At 31.5% G+C, this 14,240-nt stretch overlaps 1 protein-coding gene across 1 annotated transcript; it reads left to right on the top strand.

Moving 5' to 3' along the window:
* The first annotated feature begins 8,763 nt into the window (after window positions 1–8,763).
* On the top strand, window positions 8,764–14,240 carry QS (quinolinate synthase). The gene is made up of 7 exons (XM_011047945.1): window positions 8,764–9,636; window positions 10,216–10,500; window positions 10,730–10,948; window positions 11,068–11,247; window positions 12,315–12,824; window positions 13,395–13,556; window positions 13,646–14,240. Exons 1-7 carry the CDS (start codon window positions 8,893–8,895, stop codon window positions 13,718–13,720), a joined length of 2,175 nt encoding a protein of 724 aa, XP_011046247.1. The 5' UTR covers window positions 8,764–8,892; the 3' UTR covers window positions 13,721–14,240.

Below are 14,240 nucleotides of genomic sequence, written 5' to 3'. Positions count from 1 at the left end.
TTTGTTGAAAAAGAGAAGAATGGATTGATTTAAATTGAATAGAGAAGATATTAAAGAGATTGTGTCGAAATTCTCTTGAGCTCTATAGACTATATAAGCACCACAGTCTGAAATTCTTGGGCCGCAAAGGTAGTTTGATCCTTGAACTTGTGAAGGGGAGTTGCAGTTGGAGCTATCATAGGATTGTTGAGAAAAGGTGGGCTTGACAAGAAAGATAATAATGCAAGAAAAGATGAATTTGGAAAGGGAAATCATGATAGACGTAAGCTTGTGAAGTGAAGCTGGTTCTTGGAGGAGAAATGGAGGGAATGAAAGTAGATGTTCGAAGTACGTAGTCCAAAAAAAAAAAAGGATCAATAACATGGCCGCCTGGCCGGCCTTACAACATGAAGTCTTCAGCTTAATTTCTAGCATATGTACTTATGCATTAGTCTCACCATACAGCACCCCTACTCTCCAGATCTTTAATTTTTTTTATTTTTATTTTTTTGTTACGATTGAATTTTCTGTATTTTGTGTTTCAGAAACAATTTAAGCACGAATATCTAAGTCTGTTTAAAAAAAATGAAGATATGGCCTATGGTTAGAAAATAGTCAAGAAAAGAATCAAATTTCATTTTTATAAATGCATTAGTTTACGTTTGTACATTACACTAATACTAATGTTTAAAAATGTGATAATGGTTTTTTAAGGTTTTTTTTATTTAAAAAAAATCACATCAACACATTAATGATCTAAAATAATTAAAAATTAATGAAAAATTAAAAATTTTCAAAAATAATTTCTAAACATAAAAACAAACACAATCAAAAACCAAACCTCAAAGCAATTTAGTCTAGCGAAAACTGTTCTAGAGATTAATACCAAGGAAATATGAATCAAATTAACTCGGGATCCCTCCCTGCATGCTTCTTTTTTAATCAGATGCCTTCATAGTAATGTCCTTCCGTCCAGTGCTGTTCTTTACTTAAATCTCATGGTGGTCGAATAACACAGTATATAACAAAAACTATATGTTTCTTGTCTATACTTAAAAATACTCAAAAAGAAAAGGTTGATATAATTTAATGGATTTGATTTATAATTTATACGATTTGACTTTGTTAACTTATTTATTATATGAATTTAATATATCTGATATATAATTTAATTATATAATCTGAATTCAATTACGATTTGAGTTCGTTAACTTGTTTATTAAATGGATTCAATATAAATCTATCTCATTATGCTGTGATAATATTAATATTATTTTTAATAAATATAATATTCTTAAAATAAAAATAAATATATGTATAACTTTCAGTTGAAACTTCTTAAAAAACAGTAACGAAACCACAAATCAGTTGGCTAAGAGCTCCTTTGTCAACACACCTATCATCGAGATCTTCTCTATCCTCACGATAATCCCAGAAAATATTCATCCAAAAAAGATTCCATCATCACCAGCGACTCATTTTTTATGGTAAGTTTACAAAATGACCCTCCCAAAATAAAAACTACACATTTTGTCCCTCCCAGTGCTCCAACTTTGGACTCATCCCTGCCTAACATGACGTACCCACATTTGATCTACTATGTTTTACTTGAGCAAACCTCAATTTAACCCACAACATATTATCTCATTATTAATTAAGTTCTAAATCTTTTGATTTTATCAATTTTGGCCCAAACATAATAAGCACTAGACAATATTACCCCTCAATCCATCGAAATAGCTTACTATTTTTCTCCAGTTTGCCCTTTCTCTTTAAGTTCTTACAATAAACTCCAAGTTACCATAACGAATAATTCTGAAATTGATATTGAAATAAAACGTCTTTGACTTGTTTAAGGTTTCCTTTTTTGCTTTTGCCTCTATGATTCGTGCATGACAATATCTGATTAGTCTATGGTTAATTATTATGATTCTATATAATAAAGTAATAATCAACTATAGGAGATCTTGTGGAGGGCCATGGCCGATAAAAAGCAACAAGGTATTGCATGTCGCTTTCCGTTCATCTCCCACAACAAGATTGAAAACTTTATGGTATCCCTTTTGTTTTCCCTATTCTCAACGCTTCTTGTTCTTGGACCCTTTCCTTTGATTTCGCAGTATGCTATTGATCAAAGGCAGGAAAAAAAAAAAAAAAAGGCAGAGAACTTGCACATCTCAACTTTAAATTCCACCCACCCAATGATACGACTTTTATGGTCAATCCAATGAATCAAGGCACATATAGTGTAAACTCTATGTGTGTTCGTGGAGGTTCATGAGCCTTTCATTCCATGGCATGAACTTGTGTATGGGAGTTTTACATGTTGATAATGTCATTTGAATCCAAAACGTCTAAATCATTGGGGCATGGTTCCTTTTTTTTCTATTTATAGCTTTTCACTTTCACACACACCTTTGCTCTCTTTATAATCTCAGATTCGAGTCCTTAGTTGCTCATATAATGGTCATTGGAGACTTACATGGTTGTTAACTTCAGGGCCCGTGGGATTAGTCGTGGTGCGCGCAAGCTAACCCGGACACCTACATTAATCTAAAAAAAATACAGACTTCAAGATTCATTTTGCTTCTTGCACCAATAAAGTTACATCCAAGAACACAGTCAAGATTAGATCCAATAAAGTTACATGCAAGAACAATTACACATAGTCAAGATTAGATCCTATACGGGATTGAACTGGTGTAATATAATTGACTTAATAAATATAAAAATAATTTAGATAATTGATAAAAAAAATAATTTAATTATAAAAATAAAAAATAACATATTTTTAAATATTAAAATGACAATAATTTAGATTAATTTGGGTTAATTTGTCAAATCCATTATTCAAGTCATAAGAACCTAATAACCCTATAGAAAGCAAATCCAAAAACTTATTAAACTTAATTCTCAATCACTCCAATATTTAAGAAAAAAATTGAAAACAAAATCCAAATTAAAAGAAAGCCAAGTCAATCCAAGTTATCATATTAAACTTGAGTTATAAAACCGAGATATCCCTATATAAAACAAATTGAAACAAATTATGAAACTCAATTCTCAATCAACTCAATATTAATGATAAAATTTTAAAAAATCATTTTAAAAGAAACTTTAGTCAACAAACCAAACTTGTGATCCTAGTTATAAGATCGAGATAATCTCAAAGAATAAAACTTGAATCAAATTATGACATTTAATTCTCAATCAACCTAATATTCAAGAATTAAATTAAAAAAATCAGAAAAAAAGACAAAAAATAGAGTTAATCAACCTAACTCGCGATCTAAGTTATAAGATTATGATAAATCTAAATAAAATAAATAAGAACCATGAAGCCCAATCTTAATCAACGCAATGTCGAAGGATTAAATTAAAAAAATAATTAAAAAATAACTCAGGTTAACATAACTAACCCGCAAAACATATAACCCACATCATAAGACCGAGATAGATTCATAAATATAAAATCAAAATAAATAATGAAGTTCAATATCCAGTAAATTTAATATTGAATAATGAAATTAGAAAATAACAACTAAGTTTGGATTTAAGAAAAAAAAATCCTTAAAAATCTTAAGAATCAAAGTGAAAAAAGCCTTGACATTTCGATGCCTACTACTACAATAAAATGCTAAAACCTTTTAGTATATGTCAATCAAGTAAAACCTTAATTTAATACATAAATGTGTTTGCAAAAGCCACCAATATAACTAAATTCACAATTTAAAAGTTATAATTATTATTATTTTTTTGCAATTAAACATTAGGTCAAGTAAGCAAGCAATTATAATAAATTAATATTAAAATTTTTACATGGAAAACCTTAATTTGAAAAAAAAAAAAGGACTATAATCCATTTAAGAACTTCCATTATTATTATTATTATTATTAATACGTAAACAAGTGTTTATTATTATTATTATTATTATTATGTAAACAAGTGTTTTTTCTTAATTAAAATTAAAGGTTGGAACATAAATCATAAAAAATACAACATATTTTTAAAATACATTAATATTAACAAAAAAAGTTGAATTTTTTTTCACAAAACTAGAAGTCATGCTTTGTGATTAACAAACCAACTTACACACCTTTAATATCCAACCCAACCTTACATAATGAAAATTGATGTGTTTGGAATCTATTATTCAAATTTCGCTCGATTCAATAGTGAAATGGTTGCTTATCAAAGTTCAAATAGAGATTCTTTAAGATGCCATCTTCTTTTTCTCTTTTTTTTTTTTTGGGTTTTTATACGTGTGACGATAAACTTAAAAATAAAAATAAGTCAAAAAAATTTTTAACTATCTTTTTTGTAATTTTTAATTTTCCCATTTTTTATCATTTTTAAAATCAAAATTAATTTTTTATTATTTTTTCCTTTAATATATTTTAAATTTGAAATTCAAGAACGCATAAAGGTTTCGATATCTTCGAAGTAAATAATAATAATAATAATAATAACATAGTAAAATCAACATAAATTAGGTAAGGGTTGATTCTTATAAAGAATAGGTGCCGGCTACCAACCGTGGAATGGTCAAATAAAAAAAAAAGGCAATGAGTATTTTTTTATTAGCCAGATATCTTGTAAAAACTGATAGGTACACAGGGTATATTAAAAAATATGATAAAAATTATTTTTTAAAGTATATTTTTATTCAAAAATATATGAAAAAATTAATTTTTAATATTAATATATTAAAACAATTTAAAATGCTAAAAAAATAATTTAAAACAAGAAAAAAATAAAAAATATGATTGTACCGTTACGACAAACGAGCCTTTAATATCTATTTTCCCAGTCAAGGTCTACTAGATATGCTATATTATATTATTTACTCGATAGACGATTTTATTTGATTAAAATTGTGGGAAGTAGTGGAAGTTTCTTCGTAGACTGGTCAAGATGGATGGTGCCTTCGCCTCTTTAAGAAGGCATTACTGAAAATTGATTGGTTTTGGTTGGATTATAAGAGGATGTTTGTCATAATTTCTGTTGTTTCTATTTTTATATGTTTTTATAAATATTTTTTATTTAAAATAATATTTTTTATAATTTTAATGTGTTTTTATAGAAATTTGCATACCAGTATAGCAGCAAGGTGAGCTTTGGTGGAGCCGTCGTGACGACGGCTGAGAGAGATCCATTTTTGTGGCTGGCGGAGTTCTTGGGATGACAACAATTATCCAAGCAAAGCAATTTGTCCGGTGGTTTTAGTGGCTGTAGTAGCCAAGCTTCTCTCTCGCAACTTTCAAGTGGCTAGATCGCCCGGGACACTTTTGTCGATGGCCATAGGCCCCAGAAAGGCGGAAATGTCTGGAAAGCACAGATATGGTCAAAGTCTCACGAAAGGTTTGGGCTGTGTTTGAAGATATGATGTTAATTGTTTTTTAAATGTTTTTTATTTAAAAATATATTAAAATAATTTTTTTTATTTTTTAAAAATTATTTTTAATATCATATATAATGTGATTTATAAAAATTAAAAAAATTAATCTGAAAAAAAAAATAAAAAATTCAATTTTTTTCAAAAATATTTTTAAAATAAAAAAAATAAAGATGCTCCAACTTCAAAAAGTGACTAATCAACGTCCATAGTGGGCCAATTTGAGTTAATATTTTTGTTTTGTGGACCAAAAGATGAGCAATGAGGAGCAATCGATTGCTAGTTGACGCATCATATCTTTATGGCTATATTATTTCTCCTTTTCATTTTAGTTTTGACAACGGCTAGTGTTTCGTCCTTTCCATCACATATTAAAAAACATAAGGGCAAACTTTAAAAATATCCCCAAACTATAAGAATAATCTTGAATAGGTCCCTGCCTATTTTTTTATTCTTTTATCTCTATTGGATCCTTGCATTAGTATTAATATTATAACCATTTAATCATGAGAAGAGGAAACAATCTTTTTATTGATGATTCCCTGGGTTTCTCACCTTCACTCGTAGAACGAAGTTAATTTGTACTTGAGGTAATGGTTTAGTGGGAGAAGAGATTTATTTTTTTTCCTTATATATATATATATCATGTTTGCAATATTTTACTTATTTATTAAGTTTATATAGTGTTTATTACATCCGATAATTAGTTATAGTATATCTAAACTAACTCAGACATCCAAAATTATAAAATATATATATATATATATATCATGTTTGCAATGTTTTACTTATTTATTAAGTTTATATAGTGTTTATTACATCCGATAATTAGTTATAGTATATCTAAACTAACTCAGACATCCAAAATTATAAAAAATTAAATTGATTTTATAATTTATCTTTTTATATCTTTTATCATCAATTCTCAAATACCTCTTTTTAATTATGCTTATTATATTATTAATTTCTGAATATTTTTTCAAATAAAAAAAAAACCCTCCACATCATCTCTTTCCCGAACACATTCACTGAAAGTGACATGTTTTGTCCTTATACTATTTAGTTATCATAAATTTTGCCTATTGGAAGTTTTTTTATATATAGATTCTACCTTCTTAAAGGTTCTATGAAGGGATTTTGCCTTCCATCTAGTTCTTTTATGTTGGATGTCACTGTCGCAAACCTAGACATCAAGGAAAAAAATAAAATGCGTGTGGAAATTTAAAAATTAAGACATCAAGGAAAAAAATAAAATGCGTGTGAAAATTTAAAAATAGGAAAAAAAACTGAATATTTAAGAAAATAAAGTAAAATCATAGGAATAAAGAATGCATACTTTACCCTAAATTTCTAATCTGATTTAATTGATGTTATTTTAATTAATTTATGTAATATTTCTTTAGTATCAACTTAATTTCTAATCTTAAAAATTAAACTTTTTTTGTTACAAGAAGAAATATATTTAATCCAATAATTAACTTTTAATTTCTTAAATATTTCTATAACCTAAAATTTTAAATCACAAGCGTTTTTCTGTCAATTTAATCTAATTTATTTAATAATCCAAATCTTTTTTTTTCTTTTTATTAAATTTAAAATTCCCAGGTATTTTTTTTTGTTCCTTCATTATAGATTTTTGACATGTGGCACCCAATATAATCTAACCGGATGGAAGGAGAAAACTTTAACAGAATCAATAGCATCAAGGTAAAATTCATATATATATATATAAAAAAAAGGGAGGGCAAAACTCCATGGTTCATGAGGTTTTTGTTTAACTAATAATTAACTGGGTCACAACTCTTAGACTACCACGATAAGTTGTTAAAGTATATTTGTTTTATATTTTAAAAAAAATTATGTATTTTTGAAAGATATTTTTTTAAAATTAATTATTATTATTATTATTTTCATATCATTTTATAATATTGATATTAAAAAATTAAAAAAATATTATTTTGATACTGAAATTTGTATTTGTTGGATATCTTGTATATATATTTTTTTAACTTTTGTGCGCTATTAAGTGTGTTTGTAATGGAAGGTAAAGAGTTTTTGTAAGAAAAAATATTAAAATAAAAAAATTATATTTATTTTTAAAATATTTGATATTAGTATCATTAAAAGGTATCTAAAAAATCAATTTAATATCCTTTTTAAAAAGAATCTCAAACTTACTTTACAAAAACAGGTTTAACCCTAAAAATCCACAAGCAAAACTTGCTTTGACTCGAAAACTAATATGACTGGGGAAGCTAACTCCAACCAGCAATCGACTAGTTTGTGGTTATTTAAAAGGAATCATGGGTTAACTTGATCCAGCACAACTTTATTATAAAATATGAAAGAGTGGTTGTTGTAAATATTTTAAGAAAATAGGCACTAAATATATGATAATAATAAGTGAAATCCGATGTTAGATCGCATGGGATTATATTATAAGGTCCCTCCCTTCGCAAAACTATATGGTTAGTTACATTGCGTTGATTTCATGAATTAATAAGTAGCTGTTCTTTTCTTCTTCTTTTTTTATTGCTACGGATCCTGATCCCAATCAAGCTGAGTCACTGAGATGCCTTTATATATATATATATATATATATAATACTTCAAAAAATTTAGGGAAAAAACCTAACTTTAGCCCCTAATGTATTGTGGTGCTATTGATTGAGCTAAAATCTTTTGATTCTATCAATCTTACCCTAAACATGTTCAATATTAGATAATGCCATCTCTTTATCCATCAATTATTTGTAATATTTAATATATTTTTCCAATTAATTAAGTGAATACATTCAAAGACTCAAAATAAATTATGATATGTTGTTCAAATTAATCTAAACATAACAAGAATTTAACAAAAGAAAAAAGTCTTAAATTTCAAAAAGCCTCGTTTGCTTTTGCTTTTGAAAAGTTTTTCTATACAAACTCAAATTTATTTTATTTTAAATTTAATTTCTATATTATTAGATCGTTTTGATATGATGATGATAAAAATAAAAAATTATTTTAATATATTTTTAAATAAAAAATATTTTAAAAAATAATAACTATCATGTACCAAACAAACTTGTAATATAAATAAATGATTTTTTACTCTTAAAACTTTTATATATTGTTAATTTAATAGTAATAAACTTATCTCGAAGCCTTACATACAAGCATACTTAACGAATATATGTAAACTAGATGAAGTATTTTAAGTGCAATTAACAATGAAGTGATGAAAGGATATATGATATTGTTTGTCATTGAAATAAATTGATAAAATCAAAATATGGGGGATTTAATTGTCATGAGGTAATATGTTAGGGTTTAAATTGAATTTTGTAATAAAAATATTGGAAGTTTCTATTATCTTGGGGTCGATAAAATTTCGCGCCTCCTTCCCTTCCCTTCGTTGTTTCTCTCTCTCCCTGACCTTGCATAAGTAGAAGGCTCTTCCTTTTTCTGCTTTCCTTAGTCTCCATCCCTCTTCACAAGGCGCACACACTTTTTAAGCCGCCACCGCCACCGCCATGGACTCCTCCACGACAACAACAATCTCCTCCCTAAAAACAACCATCTCTCCCAACCCTAACCCTAGTCGCACCAAGAAAACCCCTACTTTTCATTACAAGAAAACCAAACTCCCTTCTTTCTCCACCTTCAAATCTGTTAAATGCATCCACTCACCTCCTCCAAATCCAAAACCGTCCAATTCCTCACCTTTCATCTGCACAGCAGTCACCTTCTCTCCCTCACAGACAACTGAGCTTGTCCCAAGTAAGCTTCACCATTTAATCACCGAATTCCAGTCCCTCTCTCAACCAGTCGACCGTGTTAAACGCCTCCTCCACTATGCAACCTTCCTCTCTCCACTACCAGACTCTTCTCGGGTTGATTCGAACCGGGTCATGGGCTGCACTGCCCAGGTCTGGTTGGAGGCACAGCTAGACCAATATGGGAAGATGAGGTTTTGGGCAGATAGTGATTCAGAGATTACAAGAGGGTTTTGTGCTTGTTTAATTTGGGTGCTTGATGGGGCGGTGCCAGAGGAGGTTTTGAAGGTGACAACAGAGGATTTGACAGCTTTGAACGTTGGGTTGCCTGTTGGAGCGAGGTCGAGAGTGAATACTTGGCATAATGTTTTGGTTAGTATGCAAAAGAGAGCGAGGATGTTAGTGGGTGAAAGAGATGGGAAGAAGGATTTCGATCCGTTTCCATCTTTGGTTGTTAGTTCAGATGGGATTCAGGCGAAGGGGAGTTATGCTGAGGCCCAGGTTAGGATCGAAGTTTTCAAATTTCCTTCGTATTGATTGGATTAGATGAAATAAAAGAAGATAAATTTGATGTTGAATTGGACAGATGAGGCTAGGATTAGGGAGAAAAAAAGCACTGAAGAGATCAGTAGAATACATTTTACACATGTTGGAGAATGTTGGAGATTGTTTGTAGGTCCTTTTTTTTGTTTTGCTTGTAGGGTCTTGGAGATTGAATTTTGAGATGATTTTTTTGAGGTTCTATTATTAATTTTTTCTTGGAAAATTCTGGTTCACGTTTAATAAAGGCTGATGATTTTCCTTTGTTTTTTTTGGTTCTTAATTGTTATCATAAATCCTCTGTTTTTTCCCCTTTTGGGTGAAATCATATTCTTCCGGGCCTGTTTTGTTCTTTTCTAGGCGATAGACATTTGCATTAGAGACGTCTCTGCATTTCTATTCCGGATTAGCAACTGGGAGAGTGGGCAAGGAGATTATAATGATGTTTTAAAATGATTTAATTGTATTTGTTGTTTATGTTACTGGTGATAAATTTATGTCTTTATTAAAATCCTAAGTTTTATTTTAGTTTAATTGCAGGCAAGATATTTGTTCCCAGATGAGTCTAAGGTTCAAGAGCTTGTCAAGGAGCTGAAGGAGAAGAAAATTGGTGTTGTTGCTCATTTTTACATGGATCCTGAAGTTCAAGGTGTCTTGACTGCTGCACAGAAGCACTGGCCTCACATCCACATATCTGATTCATTGGTCATGGCAGATAGTGCTGTTAAGATGGCTGAAGCTGGATGCAAATTCATTACTGTTTTGGGTGTAGATTTTATGTCAGAAAATGTGCGTGCAATCCTTGATCAAGCTGGCTTTGGAGAGGTATATCATTCTCGTTGCTTATTATAATTGTGTCAGTGTCTTGTCGTTTTCTATTTCTTTTACTGGTATGAAGCACCCTATGTCAGTGTTTGATATAGAGGATGGTGCATAAAATGAAGTATGTTAATGTATTAGATTTTCAACATCGTGTCAACCTTTTGAATTTTGTACACTGAACTATGGATGAAATGAAATTTGTTGTCTCCATGTACGGTTGATTCCACTGCAGGTTGGTGTGTACAGGATGTCAAATGAGCGCATTGGTTGTTCTTTAGCAGATGCTGCATCTACTCCGGCTTATATGAGTTATCTTGGGGCTGCCTCTGGGTCTCCTCCATCCTTACATGTTATCTACATTAACACTTCACTTGAGACGAAAGCTTATGCTCATGAGCTTGTGCCTACAATCACTTGTACTTCTTCAAATGTTGTGCAAACTATCCTTCAGGTTAGTAGGTGCTACAAGAGTGCTTTTACCTTTTGAATCTTTAAATGTGGTGTGAGGCACCTAAAAAGGTCACCTTTGTGTTTTTTTCTGTTTTTTTCTCATGTCCTCTTCATCCACAGGCTTTTGCTCAAATTCCAGATTTAAACATATGGTATGGGCCTGATTCATACATGGGTGCCAATATTGCAAAGTTGTTCCAGCAGATGACAATGATGTCTGATGAAGAAATTGCCGAGATACATCCAGCACATAATGGAGATTCCATCAGATCACTGCTTCCTCGTTTACATTATTATCAGGTAATCTTTAATTTTGATTCATGAAGAAGCTAAAATACAATTGAGTGGACTTTTGGCTTTTTTGTCTGTAATGAAGCTATATGTCATATGCATTTAGAGAAGCCTGGTTTTTGCAGTTGTTTTGTTTGTAAATCATTGCACTAGTTTCCTTGCTAAAATGGGAAAGCAAGTTGAAGATGACTGCCAATACATGAAGAAGTTCATTGTTTTTTTTCCCCTGATGAACTGGAGGGTAGCCCTTTCCATTCCTTAAATTCCCATCCATGCCTCCCAAAATTTGAATCTGAAACCCCCTACTGGAAGTCCCGAGTATTTACTGCTGGGGCATCCCCTTGAGGACATAAATGAAGCAGTTGCAGCTCAGTTTGTAATACAAAATGGGACTGCTGCTGAAAGCTGTATTTATGATGTACATCATGCAATCATCATTTGGTTATATGTTGAGCAATTTTTCCCACCTTTTGTTGGCATGAGAAATATTTCTGTCTATAACATTGCAGATGGAGGCCTCACTTTAGAATGTGGCAGTCATTAATTTTTCCTTTTTTTAATCCTCATCTCATTATAAAAATTTGTGGGATTTTGGAATGCTGAAATGCAGGGGCTTACCTTTTCGCAACGATGTAATGCAACATGAAGGGAAGCTCATTGAAACATCCTTTAAATTGGGCATCAATCGCTTTTCCCTCTTTAGGAGACTGTAATTTCACAGTTTGAGGCCAAAGTCACAGACCCTCTTGACTTCGACAGGATGCAGACAATGACACTTGCTCATGCTACTATGTTTCCTTGTGATTTGTCATGTTTCCATCTTTTTCTATCAATAATGTTAGTTTGGCATCATTCTTGCCCTTAGAAGGCTGTCTTTGCAATTTTATAGTTGTATTTTACCGCAACATCTTTTTAGCTTATTATCTATATTTTTTTTGCACGTAGCTGATAATCACAAATAGAATATTTCTCTCTATGTGTTCCTTTTTTCTTTATTTTCTCCTGCATTTGTGGATTAATGCCCTCTAACCACCTTGTTTCCAATATTTTCTGATAGTATGCTGTTTTTGTATCAGGATGGAACATGTATTGTTCATCATCTATTTGGACATGAAGTTGTGGAGAAAATAAATGACATGTACTGTGATGCTTTCTTAACTGCTCATCTTGAGGTCCCTGGAGAAATGTTTTCCCTAGCGATGGAAGCAAAGAGAAGAGGAATGGGAGTAGTGGGTTCCACTCAAAATATATTAGATTTTATAAAGCAGAGGGTGCAAGAGGCTCTGGATAGAGATGTCAATGATCACCTCCAGTTTGTGTTAGGAACTGAATCAGGAATGGTTACTTCAATTGTTGCAGCAGTTCGTCATTTGTTAGGTTCTACAAAGTCTTCTGAGAAAGCAAAAGTGAATGTTGAAATTGTCTTTCCAGTCTCATCAGATTCAATAACAAGAACATCAACAAATTCGACCTCGGGCCTAAATTCAGTTGAAGTTGGGGACATCATATTGCCTGTTATACCTGGAGCTGCTAGTGGGGAGGGATGCTCTATTCATGGTGGCTGTGCATCCTGTCCATACATGAAGGTTAGTGTATACTTAGTAGCAAAATGTCTGCATTGGTTTATTTACTTCAGTCTATAATCAAATCTATCGGTCCTCAGTCCTGACTGCTGTCTGTCTCAGTTACATGCTTTCGCAATACTATTGCAGATAATTGTATATCCTTAACTACTCTGTTGCCAAGGTCCCCACACCAATGTGCTACTCACACATCTGAAATGCTTCCTTCCATGCTGGAAGTCAGGAAACATCTTTGTTTATACCAAATTACCCTAGGGATTGCCCGAGTGAATCAATTGCTGCAGATTCAACATCTGAAATGCTTCCTGCCATGCTGGAAGTCAGGAAACATCTTTGTTTATACCAAATTATCCTAGGGATTGCCCTAGTGAATCAATTGCTGAAGATTCGACCTGCATTTGTGTCACATTTTACATGATCTGACTGGCTTCTCTAATGTTAATTTTGCTATAATTCTTGAGGCATGTGAACAACTGGGTGAAAGCTGCCTTCTGGTTTATTCCTTGAGCTGTAAAGTCTTTTAAATTTATATCTTGGTTATGCTGCTTATTTGGGTTTACTATGATCTACCAGATGAATTCTCTTAATTCACTTCTAAAAGTTTGCCATCACCTGCCTGGCAAGAAAAATGAAGTTGCAGCGTATGAAGCTGCGCGATTTAAATTGCGAACTCCAAATGGAAAATCAATTGCAGATGTTGGTTGTGAACCGATATTGCACATGAGACACTTCCAGGTTGGCTTGACAGTATTGTCAATCTCTCGTTTCATTGTCATAAAGTGCTTTGGGCTCTAAGACTCATCTTCCTTTGATTCACTTTGTAGGCTACAAAGGAACTTCCAGATAAGCTTGTTTATCAGGCTCTCTATCCAGACAGCAATGGGAGGTCAATATCATAAAGTTGAACAAATCCACCTCGTAAAAGTGGAGGTGATGTTGATTTATAGAGAAACCAAGAAATACATGAGATTCTAAACATGAGGGTCTTGCTGTACAGATGGAGTTTTTTTGGGGTCAGGATCCTGTACAACTCCGTTATTCACAGCTCCTCTCATCTCTTTCCCGCCATTTGATGCATGCTTCTGTAATGCTTGAATCATCACTTTCTACTTCTTTCATTATAGCTCACTGTTGGATTACAGGAAATCAAATAAGATTTCAATTCAAGATCTCCTTTCACATCTCATATAGCTTAGTGCAAGTTTATAGGAACTCGAAATGAAATTGCAATTTAAGCCTCTTTGTAGTAATGCTCCTGCCCTTCTGACCACACGACATAAAATTCAGTGTTCGTTCTGAATTTTTTTACTCTAAATTCTTAGTATGTTCATGAGCTATATTTTCTTGTCCATGATCATGAACTCGGCATCTCTCATCAGGAAGTGTGATTGAATAAAATATTTGATGGAACTTTCGGCC

This window comes from Populus euphratica, unplaced genomic scaffold, assembly GCF_000495115.2.
Source record: "Populus euphratica unplaced genomic scaffold, PopEup_1.0 scaffold145.1, whole genome shotgun sequence".
Classification (NCBI taxonomy): Eukaryota; Viridiplantae; Streptophyta; class Magnoliopsida; order Malpighiales; family Salicaceae; genus Populus; species Populus euphratica.
This window is presented reverse-complemented; position numbering and strand designations above follow the sequence as displayed.